The sequence below is a fragment of the Felis catus genome, chromosome E2 (assembly GCF_018350175.1).
Source record: "Felis catus isolate Fca126 chromosome E2, F.catus_Fca126_mat1.0, whole genome shotgun sequence".
Lineage (NCBI taxonomy): Eukaryota > Metazoa > Chordata > Mammalia > Carnivora > Felidae > Felis > Felis catus.
In genome coordinates this window covers 43,191,330-43,217,175 of record NC_058382.1, presented here as the reverse complement: position 1 = coordinate 43,217,175, position 25,846 = coordinate 43,191,330, and the positions used below count along the sequence as shown (strand labels likewise).

General features: G+C 47.2%; 1 protein-coding gene across 3 annotated transcripts in view; it reads left to right on the top strand.

The window, feature by feature from the left end:
* The window catches only part of RANBP10 (RAN binding protein 10), a 61,364-nt gene that overhangs the window by 27,326 nt on the left and 8,192 nt on the right, over positions 1-25,846 (top strand). Inside the window, exons 4-6 of one of the 3 annotated variants that reach the window (XM_045045402.1) lie at positions 6,395-6,478; positions 16,318-16,485; positions 24,376-24,398. In XM_045045402.1, coding sequence (XP_044901337.1) covers positions 6,395-6,478; positions 16,318-16,485; positions 24,376-24,398 — 275 coding nt within the window. The remainder of the gene's footprint in view (positions 1-6,394; positions 6,479-16,317; positions 16,486-24,375; positions 24,399-25,846) is intronic. The other 2 variants (NM_001134988.1, XM_045045403.1) reach the window with 2 other exon arrangements.

Here is a 25,846-nt window from a genome sequence, read left to right as displayed (position 1 = left end):
GACATCTTTATTTAAGGAGTGCGGGCTGCAGGAGTATTTTGAGCATAGACAAATGTGATCAGATTTGCTAATTGTACAGGAGACCTTCTAGAGGGGTAGAGGCTGAGCTTGGCCTCCTGGGCAGTAAGAACTGTTAAGAGCTTAAGCATGTGATGGGACTTCAGGAGGTGCTAGATGATGGTTAAAAAAAAAAAAAAAAAAAAAGATTCCTTTCCCTTATTCTGAAATATTTAACTGGAAGCATTTAATCAGAAGTGAACAGTTATATTTATAAATGCCTTAAGTGTGTATTTTGAGATAACACAGTATATCATGTTTAGTTAAGAAGACTCCTACTAGGTCATTGGGAGGGGTTCCTTATTTTCATGGCTATATGTAGATTACTTTCAGTTTGTAAGTTTAGAAAAATTTATCAGTGAATCCGTCAGGGCTGAGTGATCTTTGGGGGAGGACGTTTTTTGAAAAACTCCCTTCCTGTCTTGTTAGCTTGTTCACGTAACTTTCTTGTGGCATCACTTTCAGTATATTGTGTTTTGGCCATCTGTGATTCTCTTTATAGGAAAATGGCTATGATTTTGATTAATTATCAAAACCTATAAAAAATCTCCATCATCTTTTAGATTAATTGAATCCATTTTGTTAATAAATTTTTTTTTAATGTTTATTTTTGAGAGAGAGAGAGAGAGAGAGAGAGAGAGAGCAAGCAAGGAAGGGGCAGAGAGAGAGGGAGACACAGAATCCAAAGCAGGGTCCAGGCTCTGAGCTGTCAGCACAGAGCCCATTGTGATGCTCGAACTCATGAACTGTGAGATCATAACCTGAGCCAGTCAGACGCTTAACTGACTGAGCCACCCAGCACCCCTTGTTTATTTTTAGAGAGAGAGAGAGCGCGTGAGTGGAAGAGGGGCAGGGAGAGTGGGAGACAGAATCCTAAGCAGGCTCCAAACTCTCAGTGCGGAGCTAGATATGAGGCTCGATCCCACGAACCGTGAGAGAGGAAGAGAGGGAGAATTCCAAGCAGGCTCCATGCTGCCAGCACAGAGCCCAACTTGGGGCTTGAACTCAATGAAACTGTGAGATCATGACCTGAGCCTAAACCAACAGTCGGATGCTTAAGTGAGCCACCCAGGCACCGCGATTCTGACTTTTCTATATCCTTGCCAATACTTGTTATTTTCTTTTTGTTTGATGTCCAAGAAGTATTTTTAATTTTAACTTTTTAATATTTTAGTTAATATACAGTGCAATATTAGTTTCAGAAGTAGAATTCATTGTTTCATTACTTATATATAACATCCAGTGCTCATCACAACAAATGCCCTACTTAATACCCATCACCCACCTGGCCCATCTCCCACCCTCCATCAACCCTCAGCTTGTACTCTATTGTTAAGAGTCTCTTGTGGTCAGGGCACCTGGGTGGCTGGCTCAGTCAGTTAAGCATCTGACTTTGGCTGAAGTCATGATCTCGTGGTTCGTGGGTTCGAGCCCTGCTGTGTGCTGACAGCTCAGAGCCTGGAGCCTGCTTTGGATTCTGTGTCTCCCTCTCAGTCTGCCCCTCTCCCCCCTGCCTCAAAAATAAATAAACATTAAAAAGTCTCTTGTGGCTTCTTTTCCTTTCTTCTCTCCCCCTTCCCATATGAGTGGGAAATTCCACATATGAGTGAAATCATATATTTGTCTTTCTCTGACTTACTCTGCTTAGCATAATACATTCTAGTTCTGTCCACATCATTAAAAACGGCAAGATTTCATTTTTGATGGCTGAGTAATATTCCATTGTGTGTATGTGCTGTATGTGTATATATACACATACACACGTACACTACATCTGTGTGTGTATATGTGTGTGTGTGTGTGTATATATGCATACATATACGTATGTATACACACACACACACACACACACACACACACACACTACATCTTCTCTGTATATTAGGGCTCAGTGTTGTTGAACCAACTATAGGCTCACATTTAGTCATGTGAGGAAACAGACCTTTAGGGTTGTGGTCATCTTGTGGAGCAGTATGTAGCTCAGTGGTTAAGAGCATGGACTCTGGAGCCACCCTCTGCATTTGTATCCTGGCATCCTGAGATAAGTTACTTAACTTCTCTGTGCTCAGTTTTCCTTATCTGTAAAATGGGAGTGATATTAGTACTTAACTCTTATATGGAATGGTTATGAGAATTTAGTGAGTTAATTCCTATAATGTGCTTAGAATAGTGCCTGATAAAAAGAGGGGTGCTGGGGCACCTGGGTAGTTCCGTCAGTGAAGTGTCTGACTCTTGATTTCAGCTCAGGTCATAATCTCACCCTGCTTCGGGCTCTGTCCCGAGTGTGGAACCTGCCTAAGTTTCCTTCCTGTCCCTCTTTCCCTATCCCATATGCACGGGGTGGGGGGAGGGAGGGGCTTTCTAGTTCCCCCGCTTTCCCCCCCCTCAAAAAAAAGAGGGGGCATGCATGTTAGCTTTTGTTGTAATTGAAAAAAAGTATTTTTTTCTACCTGAGGAAGAAAGTATCTATACATTTAAAATTTTTTTTACAGGAGTGCCTGGGTGTCTCAGTCAGTTAAGCATCCGACTTTGGCTCAGGTCATGATCTCGTGGTTTGTGGGTTCGAGCCCTGTGTCAGACTCTGTGCTGACAGCTCAGAGCCTGTTTTGGATTCTCTGTCTCCCTCTCTGCCCCTCCCCCACTCATGCTTTGTTTCTCTTTTTCTCTCAAAAATAAACATTTAAAAGTTTTTTTTAAAAATAAAGTTTTCAAATGTTTGTATATCAGAGTACAGTTAGATGTAATTGAAACAGTATTTTCTGTCAGTGCTTGTGTTTTCTGTATTTGAGTAACCATGTTTAGTACCTGCTAGCTGGACTTGAATTATGGAGGGTGAAGATGGTACAGCAAACAAAGTCAGGAAGTTGGTATTTCAAGTATTTTCTTGTAGGCTTTCCTTTACTGGCTCAGCCAGGACATCTTTGCCTCTAGGGCTGTCACGAGTAGAGAATAGCCACTCTAGGGGTCTCACTTAGCCCTGGGGCAGATGATAACAGAGAGTACCTCTTGTATGAGACTGTGGTGGTCGGACTTTCCCAGGAGCATATGGACATGCCTTAGCTTGCATGGTTAGAAGTTTCTGTTGGAAGATGTGGAACTTTTGATGTTTACCTTTTGTAAGACTTTTTGGCCTCTGTTAAGTGTGAAACCAAGGAACAGTTAGTTGTGCTCCAAAATAAGAATGTCAGAATCCTTGGCCAAATGCCTTGAAAGCAGGGCAGGATGATCTATCTACAGGCAGGTGAGTACCTGCAGCCCAGCCCTCCCATCATTGAGCTGGCAGCAAGCAGCATAGACTGGGATCCCTGGATTGAAGAAGCAAGGAGAAAAAGTCAGGGTTGTGGATAGAGTTTTGGGCTGCTTCTAATCTTGGGTGCTTTGAGGGGGGTGAGGATGGGATAGATCTTCCTTTTGTGCCTTGTACCTCAGAGAGGGCCAAGGAGACTTAGGCTGTGTTGTTCGATAGCCTCATCTGCCTCATAGCGGGGCAGCTGATAATTTCCTCCTTGTCATTTCTGTGTAGGAGGCAGGTGTTCTCTTGGTGTAGCATATATTACCTTAATTACTGCAATCCTACAAAGGAGAACCCTTGGGGCACACTTTCTTCACACTGTTGTAAAAGAAGCAGCTAGAAGAACCACAGCTGGGGACTGGGGGTGGGGGAGCATGTCTCCTGAAGCAGATGGCACCTTGCAATGAGGCCCTGGTAGGGGGGTTGGAGGGTAGTAAGGGGACTGTGTGCCTTGCTCCCACAGCATGGTCATGTTCAAGTAAGCATCTTTTCCCCCACCTAGAGCTTGCCTTGCCTAAGCCTGCCCTGAATGGTCTGTTAGGAGCATGTCCCTGGGACTGTTTGTGTCCTGATCTCTGTGGCTGGGGCCTGCTTCTACTGGGTGGGACACTTTCTGCAAACAGCTGATATTTCACATTTGCACGTGTCATGGGAGAGGAACAGCAGATAGCAGAGAAGAGGGCAGAATGTGGGTGTTTGTACCAGGTTCACAAGTACAGAGGCTAGCCCCTGTCAGTGTGACAGGCACTGACAATAAGTAACAAGGTGTTCAATATCCTTTCTTTCTGCCCTCGTATCTTGTAGCATAAGGTGCCTATTCAGAGCAAATATCAATAGCAGTGGCTTTGCTCAGTCCCTCCGTGAGTCCAGTTGGGTGAATTGAACCATAAGATCCCCACTGGAAATCTGGGTGTGCCTTCTCCTAACCCTGGTAGAGCACCTGGGAATAGTCCTCTGCAACACTGGCATGATTGTAGATACCATACAAGCCTCCCAAGTGAGTACCAGCTTAGGCTGGTAAAGGGAAGAGGCTGACTGGTGATGGCCTTGCAGTTCAGGCCTATAAGGCGCCTCAAAGTAGCCCTGCCTAGAAAAGGCAGGCAGCCAGGAGAGTCTCTGAAACCAGGGGAACAGCTGCTCAGGACCGCAGCTGTGGGAAGAATAGGTTGGGGTTTGTGTGCATGGTGCTGCCCAGCCCCTCACTGCCTTGATCATTTTGTTTTGTCTCTGTTTGAGATATCCTTGGAAAGTGACCTGGAGGGGAGTAGAGGGGTAGATACCCACGTTCCACTGGGAAGTCCAGAGCAGAGGGTGGTTTGGCAGTTGGGGCCCAAGGGCCAGGTAGCTGTACAAAATCCCTGGTGGTTTCCGTAGATGTTAATGGTGCCAGTGCTTTAAGACCCACCATAGTCCCTACTGCAGAGCTGCTTTCATGTAAGAGGCTCTCTGCTTCCCTGCTACTCCTTCCTGAGCCAGCAGTGGCCTTGGCCCCATGGCCAGTTGAATCATGGTCCTTTTCTGTGGGCCTCTTTTCTCACTCACAGGAAGACCTGTATTAAGTTCTTTGAGGTAACAGGTTTCATTGACAGCAGAAGGGCCAGCTCTGAAACCTGAGTTTGTCAGTCTCTGAAAACAGAGATTCTCAAGTGTCCTCTGGTGTGGTTGGAGGCTGGGGCCACATCAGGGTGGAGCTGAGTGTAGACTCGTTACTGCTCAATCCCTTGCCTTACTAGTGTTGGGCAGGAATCTGTATCTAGGGGTCCTGGAAATACTGTACTACTATGCCTGAGTCTCCTTTTGGGAAGGGTTTTGCACATGCCATCTCTCAGGATCTGGCAATGTGTGCAAAGTCACAGGCTCCTACACTACCAAGGGTCACCCATCCACTGACTTTCCCCTGAGGTTCAAAAGAAGTTCAGTGGAGACAAGGAGAAGCCAAACCTGGCTCCAGAGGAAAGATACCAAGGTCTCAGAGCTGAGCTTGCTCCTCAGTCTTGTGGGACAGTGCTATGCCTTTCCATAGCCTGATTCAGCATAGTAGATGACAGACCTAGCCTGTCCTGTGGGATCCTGAGATACAGGCCGGTAGCTCTGTTAGATATGGCAGATACTACTTGAGCCATGTTCTAGCCAGACCCAGCTATACCCATCCTGGCTTCCCTGGGCCTCCCCTGGCTATCAGGTATCTGTTTCTTTTGGGGTAGAGAAAAAGTATGACTCATGGAAGGCTGCTTTTATGCAGGTGCTGGCTATGTAGCCTCTCACCTTGCCCATGGTTTTGAGCTGACACCTGCCCCTATCTCAGTATAGGGCCTGGGTACCCCTGCGAGGGCAAGCTCCACCTGGTATCAGTCCCTGGTGTCACCAGCTACCTACCTGCAGATAACCTTTTTCTCCTGCTCTCCTTACCTTGACTTCCATGCTGAGCAGACCCCCAGGGTACCCCTGACCCCTCTGGCCTGGAGCCGCCAGAGGCATAGCCCTAGGGTTGTGTGGATCCTGTTCCTTGGTTCCATGGTTCTGAGAGCTTGGGGTAACAGCCATGTGAGTACCAAAATGGACCCTCTGTAATGTCACTGCACTGTCTGCTGAGTGAAAAGATCTCTTTTGTTTTCCCATTGTCCATTGCTGAGCTGCTCCAGGCAGTGGATCCTATCAGATTTTTTTAAGATACTTGAGGTTTGGGGAAAAGCATTTATCTGATGGATTCCAGGGAGGGATGCCTCTGAGGAAGCGACCATCCTTGAGAAACAGCCCTGCCAGGAGGTCTCCCAGGGCACATGTGCTCTCTCTACAGCAATCCCAGGCTCAATAAGCACCCTGGCCAAGCTAGTCCAGCACCTTTCCTCTATAGCCAGTCTCATAAGTGACATTTTGAGAGCCACCGGGGATGGTTGTTGAGCTCTGTCAAGTGCTCTGAAGGCCAGATGGCCTCCCCGGGAAACCGGGGACAAGCAAGAGTGGAGCAGGCCTGGGGCTGCCATTGCTGGGTGTTAGTTAGGAGAGGTGGGTGGTGACCAGTTCCATCCCTGCTTGCTCCCTCAGGGAAGAAGGAAGTACGAAGTCTGAAGTGCCTAGGATTCACCATGGAACTGGTATTAGAAATGGAGAGGGAAGAGAAATTCGAGGGTGAGTGCCTCCTTTGGGCTGGTATTCCCTAGCCATTCTTGTTTAATTCTCTCACCAACCCTGAAAGAGTTCAGTCAAGAGAATTCAGTGGGCCAAGTGATAGAACTGGGATTCAAACCCAAGTTTGTCTAGTCCCAAAGCCCAATGGTGACTGGGACCCATTTCTTGGGGAGAGATGGCTGCCGTGGTGGCATGGAGGCCAAGGCTCAGGTTTACTTTGTGAGGCGTGGGCTGGACTCTGTGTGCTGGCTAGCCACAGGCCAGGACTAGAACCTCCTGGGCAGGCACAGCACCAGCCCCCTTCCAAGATTCTGTGTTAATGTGCTGAAGATGCAGAAAGAAGTCTTTCTGCTTGGCAGTGGGAGTCCTCTCCAATTGCTAGTTCCTTGGGACTAAGGCCCCTGACATGTCCTGGCAGATGGAAGTTGCAGTGGTTGGGCTCCTGGAGCAATTGTGTTGGAGTCCCTGGCACCCCCATGGGAGTCTTCTACCTCCAGGGCATTGTAACCAGGGATGGCGTCTGGGAGTGCCAAGATGATGAACCATTTCCTTTCCTCAGCCGCCCCCACACTTCTGTGATAGAGACTTCCCCTCTGAGTGATCATGGAAGGGGAAGTGGGTGGTGCCAGAACATCGGAAGTGGGCACCTAGGGCTCTCTGGCCCAAATGTGGCTTGGCTTCCCCTTGCATCACTGGCATCTAATAGGTGTCTGACATGGCAAGGGGTAGGCTTTTCTGTGTGGGCACCCATAGGCTGACTACCCATTCGTTCTCTCTGGGAGTGTCAAGGCTCGTTCTCTTTGGAGAGGGAAGAATGATTAGTTGGGTGGCTCTTCTGTCAGAGTGTTTTCCCCATTGTATGGTCTCAGCTATCCTCTGACTCAGAGACACCTGGACCTGACTTCCTACAGGAGGGTGTGGTGGTCCAGGCAGCTGTGCCCCCTTGTTTTCTTCTGGCCCTCACCTCTCATTGTCCTCTCAGACAGCTGGTCCCAGCCCTGTGATAAATGTGACAACTCTCATTCCCGGGCCTATCACCCCAGCTTCACACCAAGCCCATCCAAAGAGGGTGATTGCTTTGGTGATTGCTCCTGCTGCCAACTTAGAAAGCTGCTGACTTTGGGTCCAGAAGTTCTGTTTGGGGTTCTCTTCTGAAGCAGAGGGTGGTGGGGCTGGAGGGGAGGCTTACCCAGAGGTGTGGGAGTGACCATAGCTGCTGGACACTCTTAATGGGAAAGGGGACTTAGAACCATGGACTCTTCCAGAGCTGGCAGAGGTATTTACATCTGCTTCCTTGTTTCATAGATGAGAAAACTGAAAGAAGTTAAATGACTTACCCAGGTGTAGAGCCAGCTCTCCAGCCTATCTGTAGTCCTCTTGCCAGGACCCAGAAGTAGCTTCGTCATTAGTCTGTGTAAGTGGGGGCATGATGCAGGCAGACAGCTCTAATTGCTTTGCTTTTCTTACAAAGAAAAATGACAACAAAACTCCTTACACTCAAGCCTAGGATTGCCCACAGGCAGTGTGTCACAATATGGTCTGATCATTGACAGTCTTGTACTTCAGGCTTCTTGCCAGCCCTTGACTACATTTCCCTTTTTATTTCAACAAACATTTCTTGAGCATGTACTCTGGGCCAGGTGTTATGCAAGTTGAACAAAAAGATGCTTAGATGTGGCCCTGATAGCCAGAGAACTTTGGTTGCTTCAAGGGAGAGAAACCCAGGGCGCCTGGGTGGCTCACTTGGTTGAGTGTCTGATTCTTGATTTCGGCTCACGTCATGATGCCAGGGTCATGGGATCGAGCCCTGCATCAGGCTCTGTGCTGAGCCTGGAGCCTGCTTAAGATTCTCCCTCTCCTTCTCCCCAGCTTGCTCTTCCTCCCTCTCCCTCTCTTCCTGCCTCCCTCTCTCCCACTCTCTTAAATAAATAAAATGATTTAAAAAATAGAAAAAAAACAAAAAGGAGAGAAACCCATCTCTAACCAGCTGGTCAGCCAGAATTCAGGCAGGGCAAACAGAGGAGTGAGGTCTCAGGGAATTCAAATGCTGTCTTGGACTTTCTTTCTCTGTCTCTTTCACCTGCTTTGTGCTTACTAGTTTTAGTCTGTCAAACTGGCATTCAACATAAGATTGGAACAATGGCAGCACAGAGCTTTGAGACCCACTCTCCTCCCAGCATCCTTGTAGAAAAATCAGGAAGATCTCTTATTGATCCAGTTTGGGTCAGGGAGGAGGAATTACTAGGATTAGTAGTCCACCCTGGAGACAGAATTGGTGTGGGGGTGGGGGGGGGTACTTCTTAAGAGAAGGTGAGTACTATCCCCTAAAGAAAGGGGGCTGGCTGGCAAATCCTAGCACTCCTTGTTCACCTACCCTACTGCTTGTTCTTGCAGCCTTGGGGGAGGGGTGACAGGAGGCTTTGTGCCCAGGATGGAACTCATCCAGATACCAGTAAGGAGTAGTGTTGGACAGGTCAGCCAAATCTGGAGTTCAGAAACCTTGTAGGGGTTACGTGAAGTGTTTTCTAATGGAGCCCAGTCTTTGAGGAACTCGCACTGTTCCACTTACAGAGCATCTTCCTTTTTCCTGAGATTGAATTGTGGGCCACCTCAAGAAGGAGGAGGTGGTAGCTTCACCCTTGTGGGTACCTGCTTGGTACACACCTGAATGTCCCTCAGAGGAAAGGAGAATTGAGCTTCTGAGAATGTTATCTACCAGACCACAAGCCTTCACGTAGCCTCGCAGTGACTCAGTTTTCTCAACCTTCAGATGGGGATTATTGTACCTGCTGATTGGTTAGAGACTCAGTGTTTCTTCTAAGTAGATCTTAGGGCTCTTTGACCACGCTAATTGCTCCCACCTCACTTGGTAGAGAAGGGGACCTAGGTCCAAGGAAGTGAGTGACTGCCGAGGAACTGCCATCTTGGAGGGACAGGGCTGTATCCAGGACCAGACTGCAGAAGGCTTTCAGGCCATACTGCTGCCCTACCACCAAGGGTGATAGTGTCTCTTTCTAATAGAGGCCAGACCGCCCTCTGCAGTACCCTAGATTGAGACTGACAACCACAGACTGTCTACAGAATGTGCAATGGCAATTTGACCTTGGCCTTATTGGTTTGTCTCCTGTCTGCCTGATTCCTCAAGAATGGCAGGAGAAGGACCTGCTCCTTTCTGCTGTACAGCTTCTCAAGGCCTGGGGAGAAGTTTCATTGAGAGCGGGGTAACTTAATCCGTTTAGAGTAACTTCGTGCCCTTTAACATCTCTTCTTCTATTTTGAGCATCTAGTGCCTTGCTCTGTGTTTGCTCTGCCCTTTCTAGTCTTTGGTCTGAATTTTTCACCAAAAGGAAAAACAGGAAGCCATTGTATCAAGACAACACAGTAGGAAAATCCTCCATTGACTTCATTTAAAATTTTTTGTTTATGCTACGGTTTGTTTCATGAGTGTTCCCCATCACAATTTTGAGTGTCTGGGATAAGCCACAGTCATTTCACTGGCCTTGTATAGCCACCCACCTACTCAAACTTAACATGTCCAAAAGGCCTGCTCCTTCTGTTAGTAGGTGGTACTACCATTCACCCTTTTGTCCAGGACAGAAACCTGGGAGGCATCCTTGTTCGCTTTCAGACCAGCAGCACACACATCCAGGGAGTCCTGTCAGCTCTGCCACCAGTCTTAAATCTCTCTCCACTCCAGCCCAACTGGCCGCCTTTTCCCGTTTTTCAGACAATGCTGAGCTCATTCACTTTACCCCCCAAGCTCTTTTTTCTTTTTTTGTTTTATTTTTTTTTAATTTTTTTCAACTTTTTTTTTTTATTTTTGGGACAGAGACAGAGCATGAACGGGGGAGGGGCAGAGAGAGAGGGAGACACAGAATCAGAAACAGGCTCTAGGCTCTGAGCCATCAGCCCAGAGCCTGACGCGGGGCTCGAACTCACAGACCACGAGATCGTGACCTGGCTGAAGTCGGACGCTTAACCGACTGCGCCACCCAGGCGCCCCTTCTTTTTTGTTTTAAATGTTTGTTTATTTATTTTGAAAGAGAGAGAGAGTGAGGAAGTGCATGCGCACACATGCAGGGGAAAGGCAGAGAGAGGGAGATTGAGAACCCCAAGCAGGCTCTGAGCTGTCAGCACAGAGCCCGATGCAGGGCTTGAACTCACGAACCTTGAGGTCGTGACCTGAGCTGAAGTCAGATGCTTAACCGACTGAGCCACCCAGGTGCCCTGAAGTTCTTGTTTCTGATTTTCTCATCAAGCATGCCTTTGCTTAGGGATCACGCCTCAGCAAAGACTAACTTGACTACTCCATCCCAGTTAGTCCCTATCCCCACTCCCTTTTCTAGCCCATCACCTTGCTTTGTTTCCTTCAGAGCATGTTTTATCTACCAGGTGTTTTCTTGTTTGCTTATTGGTTTACTTATATATTTTGTGTTCTCTGCTGCTTTTCCACCTCCCACCACCCCGTTTGTCAGCTCCATGGAATAGGCAGGCCTTTGTTAACTAATTGGTGGCAAGTGGGTTGGTTGCTCTTCCTTTCCAGAGAATGAGAAGGTAGCACAGTGGCCCTAAACCAAATTGCTGCCACAGCTGTTATTACTGAATGAGGTGTATAACATTCCGTTTTTCACCCCAGGCTGCCTTTCATATGCATACATAAACACTTTCTGTACATACTTTCTGTATTGTGTTTGGAAAAAATATCGGTTATAAAAATGATAGCTCCGAATGAAGATACATCATAGGCCTGTGATTTTCTTGGAAAAGCTTTTAACTTCATGGCACTTTGAGGAGCAAGAGACAAGGAGCTTGAGGTGTTGATTGTTTCACATTGATCGTTTCAGATGCTCAGTAGGTTCTTCTATAGCTATAAGGGACCATATTGGTTTTCTATTGCTGCTGTAATAATAATAGTGACTTAAAGTAATTGTTTTAGGGGCATCTGGCTGGTTCAGATGGTAGAACATTGGACTCTTGATCTTGGAGTTGTGAGTTCAAGCCCCACGTTGGGTGTAGAGATTACTTAAAAACAAAATCTTTAAATAAATAAATAAAATAATCATTTTACAGTTCTGAAGGACAGAAGTCCTAAAACCAAGATGTCAGCAGGCTGGCATTCTTTTTAGAGAATCTGTGGGGAGAATCTGCTTCCTTGCCTTTTCTGGCTTCTAGTGTCCACCTACATTTCTTCACTTGTGTCCCCATCTCTCCATCTTCAAAGCCAACAGTGTAGCATCTTCCAGTCTCTTTCTGCCTTCACATCACCTTTTCTGACTAGACCCTCTTGCCTCCCTCTTACAAAGACCCTTGTGATTGCATTGCTTCTCCATCCAGATAATCCAGGACAATCCACTCTCCCATTTCAAGAGCCTTAATCACTTCTGCAAAATCTTTTGTACCATTAAGATAGCATATTCACAGGTTCTGGGATTAGGACTTGGACATCTTTGGGAAGCCTTACTCAGTGTATGACAGGGACTATGCATTTTCTTCCTCTGGGTAAATCTATATAAATGGTAAGTGATTTGGGAATTGAAAACAAAAACAGGAAAACTTAACCTATTTTCCATACAAACCAAGATGATGGTGAATCTTAAATCAATTCTAAGTAAATACTTTGTTTTTTTTTTTTTATGAAGCTCTTCAGGTTTTTTTTTTTTTTTTTAATTTAAAATCCATATTTATAGCTCTATGGTAGTTTTTGTCAAAATAATTACATAGTTTATTTTTGAAGAAAAGTATTCAAAATACTTAAGTTTCTGTATTAGGTCTTTGGAAATGTAAACCTCTGTTGTTTTGGTGACAGTTATTGAGCTCCTATACATGGCAACAAAAATAGCTTCCAGATATCCTTGAGTCATTGACTTAAGTAGGAACTGGTTCTTTTGGGCAATTTCACTATTTTTGATGGATCACATGGCTACATTTTTATTAAAATTGTTAGAGTAACTACCGCTTCAATCTGAGAAAGCTAAAACAAGGAAAATTTTCTAGTTCAAGTCTTGTACCTTCTAGCCAGTAAAATCTGTATACAAAATCTGTCATGCAGGGTCGGTCATCCTTGTGTGAGAGAGAAATGGGCTAGGACTGGTCACTACACACAAACACACAGACATGTGTATATGCATGTGTACCACCTCTCAGACTCCTGACATCCTGGGCACTGGAGGAACTTGTGATGAGATCATGTAGACCCTGCGTCAGGGAACTCCTGTCTTGGCCAAGGAAGATAGACAGGGACAGTCCCAGGACAAGTAACTACTGGTGACTGGAAAGGTTCAGTAGGATTCAGGATTGATCAGGGATGTGAGCAGTGTGCCAGGGCTAGGGGGAGGGGGGAACCAAACAATGTTATGGAAAACTTAAAGGAGCAAGCGTCGGGGTTGGATCATGATGCACTGGCACAAAGGGAGGACCCAGTGGGCATGAGCAGCTGTGGGCATGGTTCTGAGAGGGCGCATAGGACAGCAAGCAGCTCTCCCTAAGGATTCTTTGGGGAGGGCTAGAATGGGCAGTGGCTTTCCTGGGCAGTGTTCTCCCACAGCCACATGGCCTCAGGAGGTGGTGAGTGGTGGGCTTGTCTTTAGGGAAACCTTTTCTGCTCAAGCAGCATTGAGCAGAGCCACACCTCTGCCCCTGGCATCCCAGGCCCCTGGAGCAAAGTTTGGTCTCTAGTAGCTGTAGGGCTCTATAGCAGAGCAGCCCATCCTGGGGGGTTCCATGCTGAGAATTCAGGCCTGTGGCCTAAAGTCAAGTGCTGCTATCTTTGGCTGGATCATATGTATGTTCTTTATATGTGAGAAGCGGGGCTTTGTGCTTAGGAAGCCTTTTTTCAGTGGGCACTGGGTGGAAGTGTGTGTTCTGGTCAGCTGGCTGTGGCTGCCTGGTGAGGTGGGAAGGTGGGGGCTCCCTGGAGAGCAGAGACTGCCAGCTGTAGCCTTCAGACAGGAGGCACCAGTACCTTTGTCTTCCTCTAGGGCTGGGGTCTGGGCCTTGCCCCATTTCTGGCCTGATTCACTGCAAGTCAGAAATCCCAGGTCCACAGCTCCTTAAAACCAGTGCATCTGACCACTGTCTTCCGGTGATGGGATAGGGGCTTGGGGACAGTTTTACTGCCTGAGTGGTTACCACCTCAAATGAGACAAGACACATGACAGGAAAGATGTGGGTTTTGGAATCTGAAGATTTGGTCAAATCCCATTTCAACCATTTTTCAGCTTTGCGGGCTGGTGACCAAGGCCCCCAGTCTCTTGATGAGGTGGAAGTGGCAGTAACTGTTGTGCCACACACACAGGGTTTTTGCTGTGCTGCTCTCTTAACAGGTTGTCATGTTGTGGTCAGTGACTGTGTTGCATGTGGGAAGCCCTTGTGCTCCGTCTGGAGGATCTAGGAGGGGAGCCAGGGGAGGCCTACTGTGATTGGTGTGGCACGTGGATGTGGATCCTGAGGCAGGGGAAGCTGGTGGGCATGCCCAGGGTCACCAAGTACAATCTGAGCCAGACCTAGAGGGATGATTGTCACTTTGGTCCTCACTGCTGTTCAGCTGGCACCCCTTCATTTGTAGCCTTCTGTGGCCCAGAGGAGCGGCTGCTACTGCAGCTGCTGCTGCCAGGAGCCATAGAGCCTCCTGTGTTGAAGCCTGAGGAGAGGCATTGCCTATGGTAGCTTCATCATCCTACCTCTCAGGGCAGCAGTGGGCATCCCTGTGCCCGAGGAGAGCTGCTTCCCTGAGTCCAAATGATCTGTGTACTCACCAGCAGTAGAAAGGCCCCACCCACTCTTGGGGTTAAGGAGCTTAGAAGTTGGGTTGGTGCCCAGAGCAGCACCTTATCCCCTGAGCCAGGTAGTCCCAGTGTCTCTGGAGAATGGGAAAGGTGAGAACAGAGCCTGGCTCCAGGCCTTGGGCTTTCTAAAGCCAGCTCTGGGCAGTTCTCACAATAGTTTCCTTCTGATTGGTGGAAAGCTATTAGGAGGGGAGCAGCAGGTCTCTAGGTCCTGTACCCGCTAGTGAGAGCCATTCAGCTTTGGCCTGTTGCCCACTATGGTTCTGGGGAAGCTTCATTTAACCAGGAACCAGGGTTCCTGGCTGAAAAGACATGAAAGCTCAGGGTATACAAGGCTTGGGATGGATACCGTGATTATGAAGGACACCTTGCCCTTGAGCTCACCAGTCCAAATGCAGGGCAGAGTTTAGGTTCCAGGGTCTGGTCAGTTCTACCTCTCCAGCCTTGTCCTGTATCTCCCATGCCAACCACTCGCCCTGTCATCCATCTGTTTTCACCCACATACCTTTGCTTACAGCCTGCTCATACCTCCCTACCCTCTCCCTACCCGCCTTTCCTCACCACACACATACTTAAACACACTGAGAATGTTTGAAACCTGCCTTTCTTTGTGAGGTACTCAGATACTTAAGCACTCTGCCCCTCTGGAGAGAGCTTCCCTACCAGAGGAGAACATCTACCCATGCCACTTGGGGGTGGGGGGAGGGGAAGGATGTGCTTAAGTATGTTGACATGGGCATGCTGCTCAGACCCCAAGAAGGCAGCAGAGGCTAGGAAAGCTATTTGGAGCGGCTACTTTAGGGAGCTTGTCAGCCAGTCAGGCTTGCCTACCCTGTGTGGGTCCTGGCTTGCCATGGCTCTGTGAGCTCTACTCCTATTCCTTAGCCAAGCAGGCAGGCAGGCAGGTCCCTCTGTAGCTCACACCCTCTGGTCCCACCTGTGCTCATGACTTTACTGTACTTCTTCCTGGAATGACCTTTTTCACTCTTTTCCCTGTACCAAAGTGTGGTGCACTTCAGAGGTGTCACTTTTGCTCTATTTCTATTCAGGCAGGAAAAAGAAATAAAAGACATGCAGAGTAGAAAGCAAAAATACAATTGTTTTTATTTCTCAGACAGTATGTTTAGAAATCCCAAAGAATCTTTATAAAAGCTACTAGAACTAATTGGTGAGTTTTACAAGGTTTCAGGACACCAGGTGAATATATACAAAGTCAAATACATATGTGTGTGTGTGCTTAATAGCTTTATTGAGATAAGATTTTATGCCGTAAAAACCACCCATCTAAAGTGTTATAAATCATGGGCCCCTGGGTGCCTCAGTTGGTTAAGTGTCTGAATCCTGATCTCAGCTCAGATCTTTTTTTTTTTTTTTTTTTTAATTTTTAAAAAATGTTTATTTACTTATATTTGAGAGAGAGCTAGAGAGCGGGCAGGGGAGGAGCAGAGAGACAGGGGGAGACAGAGAATCCCAAGCAGGTTCTGCACTGTCAGCACAGAGGCCAATGCGGGCCTCCAGCTCACGAACCATGAGATCATGACCTCAGCCAAAGTCAAGAGATGGTCGCTTAACTGACTGAGCCACTCAAGCATCCTGTCTTAGCTCAGATCTTGATCTCAGGATTGTGAGTTCAAACCCTGCATTGGGGTCTTCCCTGGGTGTGAAGTCTACTTTAAAAAATAAAACTAAAAACATTAAAAGCAAAAAAAAAACGCTGAAAGGTCAGTTGAAGCCCCCTCTCCATCATGAGACTTTCTCTGACCGCTTCCTTGCCGCGTGCATGGCCTTCTGGTAAGTCTTTTCCAGGTTAGTCATGGTTTTGGCTCTTGTTAACCACAGGTTGGCCCCCTTGACTGCTTCAGCTACTCAGGGGTGGTGACCTGCTGGAGTCACTGCTCCTTTGGTGTAGCCAGAACCTGTCCACAGCCAGCTCTGAGAGTCCAAGAGTACTGACTGAGGTGTTGGCAGGCTGGGGAGAAGGGCTCAGACCCAGGCAGGCTTCTGTGGCTGTCTCAGGCACCTCCACTCAGTTGTTGCTATTCTCTTCCCCAACAGGTTGGGATAAACATTCCTATGGTTACCACGGCGATGATGGGCATTCGTTCTGCTCCTCTGGGACTGGCCAGCCCTACGGTCCCACATTCACCACAGGAGACGTGATTGGCTGCTGTGTCAACCTCATCAACAGCACCTGCTTCTACACCAAGAATGGCCACAGCCTTGGTGGGTGCACAGGAGACCTTAGAGGGTCTGCCCTGTAGAGCCACTTTGGTTGGTGAGAGGCCTAAGGGGAGGCTTTAAAGCCAAAGCAATGCCACTGATGCTCTCCTGAGCTCTGGGGAACTGCAGCCATTTCCAGGCATTGGAGCCCTGCCAGGTGTGAAGGGAAGGTAGCAGTGGTGCTTCCTTTGTTAATCCATCCATTTAGCAGCATTTATCAAGCCCAAGGTCAGTGCTGAGAAAGTAGCAATGTCATGGTCATGCTCCTGGCCTGTGTGACACTTGTTGGAACAGGTTTTGGCATTCATAAGAAGTGTGAGGGGCCCGAGTACATACCTGACAGTGGTCGGGGTTTGCCTGTGCGTGGCCTGGGCCCTGACTTTCCCTGGCCCTTCCGACATGCAAGATGCTGGTTGCTATGGAGCGAGCAATAGGAGGTCTGCTCTAGTACAGGAGGTAAACAAACAGGCTGGAATCAGGTGGAGCCAGGTCTCTTCTGGCCTTTTCACTGGTTAACAGATAGCAACCTGGACAGAGTTATATTTTAAAAGGTCCTTTGGTATAACTGCAAAAGATGGACTGACTGGAGGGAGGGCCTGGGGAAGAGGTTGTGATGTGTGCAGGGCATGGGGAGCAAACTTGATAAAGGCCAGGGTGACCCAGCAGGTTTTAGTGACAGATGCAGTGCACTAGCAAGAAAGGAGGATGAGAAAGTGGCTGGATAGTGGTGCTTTCGAACAGGATCAGGACCCAGGAGGAGTAGCAGTCAGTGGAGGGAGAGGGGGCCCTGGAGGATCTCTTGGAAGAGCAACCCTGTACATGTGAAGAGATTTAGGATAAAAGCCTGGGAGATAGAGGGACATTGGCTATTGTGATGCCTTGTCCTACTGAGGCTGACTGGTATATGGCCCTTGAGTAGTGAGAGGAGCCTTTGGCCACAGTGTTCCTGAGGTAGTGCCTAACTGCTGGGCTTGCCTGCTTGGGTTTGTAGAGGCCTGATCTGGCAGAACCGTACCAGCCAAGCTGGCCACAGGCCTTGTCTAAAAAGAGAATTGGACATTTTACTTAGAAGCCTAAATTCTAGGAGGCCTGCATCCCTGGCCTGAGGGGCAGTAAAAAGATGGCTGTCAGTCCCCACAGAGACAACTTCCGTGTGGGTTCTCCATGAGATGAAACTGGGCTGAATTAGGGAACCTGAGTGGAAGTTGGGTTTGCTGGAGGCTGGGTGTCCAGGAGTCAGCATTCCTCAACAGGACAGATAGATGCCAGAGTGGGCAGCCAAGAGCATAGCACAGACACTGTAGAGGGGACCCAGGTGCATATCCAGAGAAACCCTCCTCTGAAATCCATAGCCACCTAGCTGTAATTGCATCCAGCTGGCATCCAGATGGTGAGCAAGCATTTAGGGGCAATGTCTCAAGATGTCTTCTTGATCCCCACTCTGCTCTCTTACTACAGCTATTTCCTGGCTCTCTTTCTGCTGTCCCAGGGACCTCTGTTGTGGGTTCTTATTCTTTACCCACACCCCCCCTGTACCTGTCCCAGTCTCGGTCCTTCCCCTCTGCTCTGGATACCTGCCCTCATCACATCCCTCCAGGTTGTCCGCACTTTGCTTGGAGCATGGCACCTGCCATGGGATGAAAAGTTTGGGACATACCCTGCTGTCCTCTCTGCACCTTCAGCTCCTTCATCTGGGCCCTACATGCATGCCAAGCCTCTGAGCTCTTTGTCAGTTGGGTCCCTAGTTCTGTAAGGAACACAGCCACCTTAATGTCAGCCCAAACCCTCTCATTCTTTTTAAACTTTTCTCCCTATTTCATGTGTTGTATAGACCTCCTTCAAGACCTCACTCTGCTTATATTTAAACTTCATGTAGGAGTCTGTTGCCTATTTTTCTGGCCTGTCAGGATCTTCTATGATCTTCCTTGTTCTTTCCCAAATATTTGATAGCCTTGTCAGCATTGTGTTAACCTAAAATTTGATAAATATGTTTATGTATGTTTTCATTAAGGTCTTGATAAAAAATAATGGAGGAGGACAGGCTGAGATTTGAGCCCTTCAGGATATATTAAGAATCACTTTATTGTGTTAGTTTGAAACTTGTGTTTTCTGTCTTGTCCATGAGGATATTAGAGAACTTATTAAAAAAATGTATCTGGCCTGGGGCGCCTCCATGGCTTAGTGGGTTGGGTGTCTGACTTTGGCTCTGGTCATGATCTTATGGTCCGTGAATTCGAGCCCCACGTCGGGCTCTGTGCCAACAGCTCAGAGCCTGGAGCCTGCTTCAGATTCTGTGTCTCCCTCTCTTTGTGTCCCTCCCATGCTTGCTGTCTGTCTGTCTGTCTGTCTGTCTCTCAAAAATAAATAAAGATTGGGGCGCCTGGGTGGCGCAGTCGGTTAAGCGTCCGACTTCAGCCAGGTCACGATCTCGCGGTCCGTGAGTTCGAGCCCCGCGTCAGGCTCTGGGCTGATGGCTCGGAGCCTGGAGCCTGTTTCCGATTCTGTGTCTCCCTCTCTCTCTTCCCCTCCCCCATTCATGCTCTGTCTCTCTCTGTCCCCAAAAAAATAAAATAAAAAGCGTTAAATAAATAAATAAATAAATAAATAAATAAATAAATAAATATTAAAAAAAAATGTATCTGGCCTGTCCCCTGCATTTTCTAGATCACAAAATCTAATAGAAAGGCAGTGAACTTGGAGTAATAGACTACTTGGTGAATCCTTATTTATTTAATTATTTACTTATTTAAATTTTAGTTAACGTACAATGCAATATTGGTTTCAGGAGTAGAACTCAGTGTGATTTATTACTCACATACAACACCCAGTGCTCATTACAAGTGCCCTCCTAATACCCATCACCCATCTAGCCTATCCCCTACCCAGCTCCCTCTATCAACCCTCAGTTTGTTCTCTATTGTTAAGAGTCTCTTTTGGTTTGTTTCCCTCTCTCTTCTTCCCCCTGATTTCCATGTGTTCATCTGTTTTGTTTCTTAAATTCCACATATGAGTGAAATCATATGGCATTTGCCTTTCTCTGACTGATTTATTTCACTTAGCAGAGTACATTCTAGCTGCATCCATGTTGTTGCAAATGGTAAGATTTCTTTCTTTTTTTTTGATGGTTGAGTAATATTCTACTATATATATAACACATCTTTATGCAATCATCAGTTGATGGACATTTGGGCTCTCTCCATAGTTTGGCTATTGTTGATAATGCTGCTATAAACATAGGGGTGCATGTACCCCTTTGACTCTGTATTTTTGTATCATTTGGGTAAATACTTAATAGTGCAGTTGCTCGGTTGTAGGATAGTTCTATTGTTCGTTTTCTGAGGAACCTTCATACTGTTCTCCAGAGTGGCTGCACCAGTTTGCATTCCCATCAGCAGTGCAAGAGGGTTCTCCTTTCTCCATATCTTTGCCAACACTTGTTGTTTCTTGTATTGTGGGGTGACTGAATGGCTCAGTCAGTTGAGTGTCCAACTTTGGCTCAGGTCATGAGCTTGTGGTTTGTGAGTTCAAGCCCTGCATCGGGCTCCATACTGACAGTACAGAGCTTGTTTGGGATTCTCTCTCTGTCCCTCTCCCCTGCTCTCTTATACTCTCTCTCTCTCTCTCAAAGATCATAATAATAAAAATGAGGGCGCCTGGGTGGCTCAGTCAGTTAAGCATCCAACTTCAGCTCAGGTAATGGTCTCGCAGCTCATGAGTTCAAGCCCCACGTTGGACTCTGTGCTGACAGCTCAGAACCTGGAGCCTGCTTTGGATTCTCTGTGTCCCTCTCTCTCTGCCCCTCTCCTGCTCTCTCTCTCTCAAAAATAAACATTAAAAAAATAATATAAAAATAATTTTAAAAAGTCACCAATAACTGTTGTTTCTTGTGTTGTTAATTTTAGCCGTTCTGACAGGTGTGAGGTGGTGTCTCATCATGGTTTTGATTTGTATTTCCCTGATGATAAGTGATATTGAGCGTCTTTTCATGTGTCTGTTAGCCATCTGGATGTGTTCTTTGGAAAAGTGTCTATTCATGTCTTCTGCCCATTTCTTAACCGAGTTAATTTTTTTTAATTAATTTTATTTGTTTTTAATTTACATACAAATTAGTTAGCCTATAGTGCAACAGTGATTTCAGGAGTAGATTCCTTAATGCCCCTTCCCCATTTAGCCCATCCCCCCTGCCACAATCCCTCCAGTAACCCTCTGTTTGTTCTCTATATTTAAGAGTCTCTTCTGTTTTGTCCCCCTCCCTGTTTTTATATTATTTTTGTTTCCTTTCCCTTATGTTCGTCTGTTTTGTCTCTTAAAGTCCTCATAAGAGTGAAGTCATATGATATTTGTCTTTCTCTGACTAATTTCACTTAGCATAATACCCTCCAGTTCTATCCATGTAGTGCAAATAGCAAGATTTCATTCTTTTTGATTGCCGAGTAATACTCCATTGTATATATGTACCACATTTTCTTTATCCCTTCATCCATTGTTGGGCATTTGGGCTCTTTCCATACTTTGGCTGTTGTTGATAGTGCTGTTATAAACATGGGGGTGCATGTGTCCCTTCGAAACAGCACACCTGTATCCTTTGGATAAATACTAGTAGTACAATTGCTGGGTCGTAGGCTAGTTCTATTTTTAGTTTTTTGAGGAACCTCCATACTGTTTTCCAGAGTGGCTACACCAGCTTACATTCCCATGAGTTAATTTTTTTTTTAATGTTTGTTTATTTTTGAGAGAGAGAGGCAGAGAGAGGGAGACAGAGGATCCAAAGCAGGCTGTGTGCTGTCAGTGCAGAGTCTGATGCGGGGCTTGATCTCACAAACTGTGAGACTGTGACTTGAGCTGAAGCCAGATGCTTAACTGATTGAGCCACCCAGGCACCCCTGGGTTGTTTTCTGGGTTTTGAGTTTGATAAGTTTTTTACACATTTTGGATACTAAATCTTTATTGGATATATCGTTTGCAGGTATCTTCTACCATTCTGTAGGTTGCTTTTTAGTTTTGTTGACTGTTACCTTTGCTGTGCAGAAGCTTTTTATCTTTTTTTTTTTTTTTTCTCCAGAGAGAAAGAGAAAGTGTGTGCACATACATGTGTGAGCGGGGTGGGGCGGGGCGGAGGGAATCTTAAGCAGGCTCCATGTTCAGCATGAAGCCCTACTTGGGGCTCAGTCCCAAGACCCCAGGATCATGACCTGAGCTGAAATCAAGAGTCATATGCTCAACCAACTGAGTCAGTCAGATGCCCAGAAGCGTTTTATCTTGATCAAGTCCCAATAGTTCATGTTTGCTTTGGTTTCCCTTGCCTTCGGTGATATATCTAAAAAGAAGTTGCTCAAACCGAGGTCAAAGAGGTTGCTCCCTGTGTTCTCCTCTAGGATTTTGATGGTTTCCTGTCTCACATTTGGGTCTTTCATCCATTTTTGCACTTATTTTTGTCTATGGTGTAAGAGAGTGGCCCAGTTTCATTCTTCTATGTGTTACCATTCAGTTTTCCCAACTTGGTGAATCTTTTAATGACCTTGTTTCTTTTCCACAAGCCAGCTTATCAATATTGTGCTTCAGAGCCTCACCTGGAATCAGTCACTGCTCTTAACCTCAGAACCCTAACCCTTTCCCCTTTAGAGAAGCAGAATTATGTTTCCTTCCTCTGGCCTCCCCACTCCTTTGCTTTGCTCCATCGTTCCTCTGTCATAGCACTTGCCCTTTGTGTCACTGGTCAGTTGCCTGTGTAATTATTAGTTGCATGGAGCCAGTAGCACTTTCAGGGCATGGCTCCTGGGAGGTCTCAGCAGATACTTGATAGAAGGATGAATGAGCAAATGAATGGAGACAGGAAACTGATGTCTCACCTACAAGTGGTCCATGAACTTGCATTTTTATACAGTTCTGTGTGCTTATAGGCTTTGTACCCTCAGCCTCACTGACCCCTGACCTATGACTCTTTGGTTCAGAGCACTTCTTATCAACAAGTTTGAATGTTCTGTTTGCATCCTGGATCTTTGCCTGACCTTTTCCCCAGATCTTGCCACTACATTGGCCTTGCAGAGGCTCCCAGAGATCTGCAAGGCTGGGGGAGCAGGGTTGCCCTTGTCCGGTGCAATAGGGGGTGGAGTGGCCTCTTTCCTCATTTTCCTGGAAGCACCTCAAGGCCTTGTCCTTCCTGAGTGCCATTGTGAGGTAGATCTGGGCAAGCAAGGGTAGGTCATCCCCTGCCCAGAAATGTGGCAATTGCCTTACCCTGTGGCACAATTGCAGCCAGCTTGTACCAAGACCTCATAGTTTTTGAAGCAGCTTTCACCAAGTATCTCAGTTTCTCCTTTCTTTCTTTAAGTGTTAGGATTAATGTTCCCTCCTTTTTTCAGATGGGCTCAGAAAGATGGGGTAAATGATCAGGGTCACACTGCAAATAACTGATGGAGCCTCGACCTCCTTCCGGGGTCTGTAGGCCTTCTCCCTGAACTGGAGTGTAGCAGCAGCAGCAGCCTGACCACACTGAGATCCACAAAGGCAGCTCCTGTGCAGACCCAGAGGGTGGACATGAGGTCTTCTCATGGGTGCAGAGGGGCTTACAGATTCCATTCTGCCAGCTCTGTGACTGCCACTCTGCATGTGGGCCTGAGAAGTGGCCTCAGGCAGGTAGATCATGGAATTTATGAGCTTCCCTCCCTAAGGAGCATAATAACATGGCAAAGAATGTAAACAGTTTCTCTGCACCTTGTTTTTTTAATCTGTAAACTAGTGTTAGAGATGGTATACACCTTCCAAGGTTGTTCTGAGGATTAAATGGTTCCTTGTAGGGCAGTGAGCCCAGGGCCCAGCTCAGTGGAAGCGTGTGGTATACACTGGTTGGCTGTCAGGATTCTGACGCCAGGTTTACTAGGAGACCTATTATCAAACCCTCACCTCTTCTTCTGTCTTGCTGGGTTTCGGTTTCTCTTCTGGGTAGGAGTTAGGGGAGCAGACTGGGACCTCTAAGGAGTGGTTTAGAAACTTCTCAGTCCAAAAGCTCAGGAGCTTCTAGAAGACATAAGAAATTTTCTAAAAATGGGAGGGCTGTGAGTCCTTGGAAGAGTCTCCTTTGGCCGTGAGTCATTTCTCACTCTAAAGAACATGAGTGTTCTGGTGGATATTCTGAGGTTCCTGCCCTGCTCGTTTATTTGAGATCCCACTTCCCTCCATTCTCACTTCCAACTCAAGGCTGAGGTACCTGGGAACAGCCCCTTCTCTTTGCAGAAAGTTTCAGAGGGTACACAGGTCATTTGTCAACTTGAAACCTCTGGAGACTCTGGATGGGTGTGGGATGGAGATCGGCAGCTGCCACCCTCCCTGTCTCCACCTAGAGCTGTCTCTGTCAGCTGTCTCTGTCAACTTAGGATGTTGGAGTGTTAGACTAGGAATGAGTCCAGGCCAAACACTTCAGCTAGCTTTATGACTGTTGGGAAATCTTTCAACCTCTGAGGCTTACTTTCCTCATTTGTAAAATGGGGATAAGAAAGCCTGCTCCCCAGAGCTGTTATGCAGATCAGATGAAATGATGGATGGAAAAGGGCTTGGCATACACAGTAAGTCTCCATAAATACATGTTGGATCAAAAGAAGGATCAGACTTGAAGAGGCCTTAGGGTAGATCATTTGAGTTTAGTCCTTCCTAGTGGGCTTTCCCTGAGAGGGTGGAAGAACTGTAAGTGAATATTCAAGTATTTGACTTTACTTCCAGTCAGACCCAGCAAATGGAAGGCCAAGGTCTAAACCTACCAGGCCCTAGCACATGCTTGGCCTCCATCATAGGGAGATGTGGTGACCAGCCCCTCCCCAGCCATCGTGATGGACCCTCTGTGGTTGCACAGAGGGGTAGGAGAACAAGTAGCCTGATTTCTGTTCTTTCCCTTCGCAGGTATAGCCTTCACAGACCTCCCGGTAAGTACTATTATTGGGTCTTCTCCCTCTGGGCTCTTTGGGGCTAACTGGGTTGGAGTATGGTGGAACCTGCAAGTACAGGGTGTGGAGTCTGGCTCTTTCCCCAAACAGGGATGTATGCTATGCTCTCAGCTTGAGAGTACCAGTAGGGGTACCTCTTGGCCTTCCTCTCTCTCCAGCAGCAAGGCCTGGTCTTCCTCCATGACTTTTAGCAGGTGACAGTGATTTGTGGCATTTCCAAAGGCAGCTGGGGGATGGCATGGGTGGAGATGAGGGTGGCTCCATGGTTTAGCTAGTCTGGGCCAGTTCTGTGTGGCTTACAGCCAGTGGACTGGGGTGTATAGAGAATTGTTCTTGAACTGTCTTGGAGCCCAGTCCCAGTGCCTACTCATCAGAGATCCCTGAGGAAGGCCACTACCCTAGGGGACTAGGCCTGCTACTGTACAAGGTTCACCCAAACCAGAGAGGTGAGCTTTGTCAGGTTTTCTTTTCTTAGAAAAGGGTGAGGTTTCTTGTTGGCTGAGTTCAGGACTCATCCCCATCTCTTGCACCCTAGTCCTTCATTATTATGAGTCATCACAGGCCTCGTCACATGCAAGGCCTCCACCCAGACTTCTGGGAGTCTGGACTGGCTCTGTGTACCCTGGCTGGGTTCTGGAAGGAGGAGAGGTTTGCTGACTCCAGTGGTAGCCTTGGATCCTGAGCACCCCTGTGATGCCCTAGCAATGCCCTTGTATCTGCGAGGCCTTCTGAAGCCCAGACTACAGCTCTCAAGATCCTGTTAGAAACTCTTATCTGTAGATCAGAATCCTTCTCTCCTTACCTGGAAGCACCAGAGAGGGGCTGTGGTCTCAGGCAAAGAGAACAGACGGAGAATTCTGACTTTGGCTAGGGAATGGTCTAGTTTTAGAGCTATGAATGTGGGCAGTCATCAGGTGCTAGAAAGTGTATGGCTGCTTCAAGGTAGGGGGCGTCACTGAGGGCATTGATAGGTAAGATTTGCTGGAGAGGGTGGGCTTTGCCTATGGCATGGAGGTTGGGAGGGGAAAGGAAGGAAGCTAGAGATCTTAGGATTCAAGGTTGTGGTGGGCTAAACCCAGTATTCAGTAAACCCAGTGTTCAGTAAAGTAAAGCACGTGATACTGAGGAATGACAGACAAATGGCCAGAGGATGGAAGGTGGGAGAGAGGACTGGGGCCCAGTGACAATGAGGAGGAGGCTGGCGAGACACTTGACTAGCAATGGGGAGCCACAGGAAGCACTGAGTGAGGGAGTGATCTGGCAAAAACTGGCCATGGCAGCATATAATGGAAAACAGGGAGCCCCACACCCACAGAGGGACATGACCAAACCTCACTGGCCAGAAGATCCTCCTCTTAGCCTTTGACAGGAAGGGCAGTGGCCTCTCTTTACCCTTTGCCAGCATCTGGGGGTCCAAACCACCTACC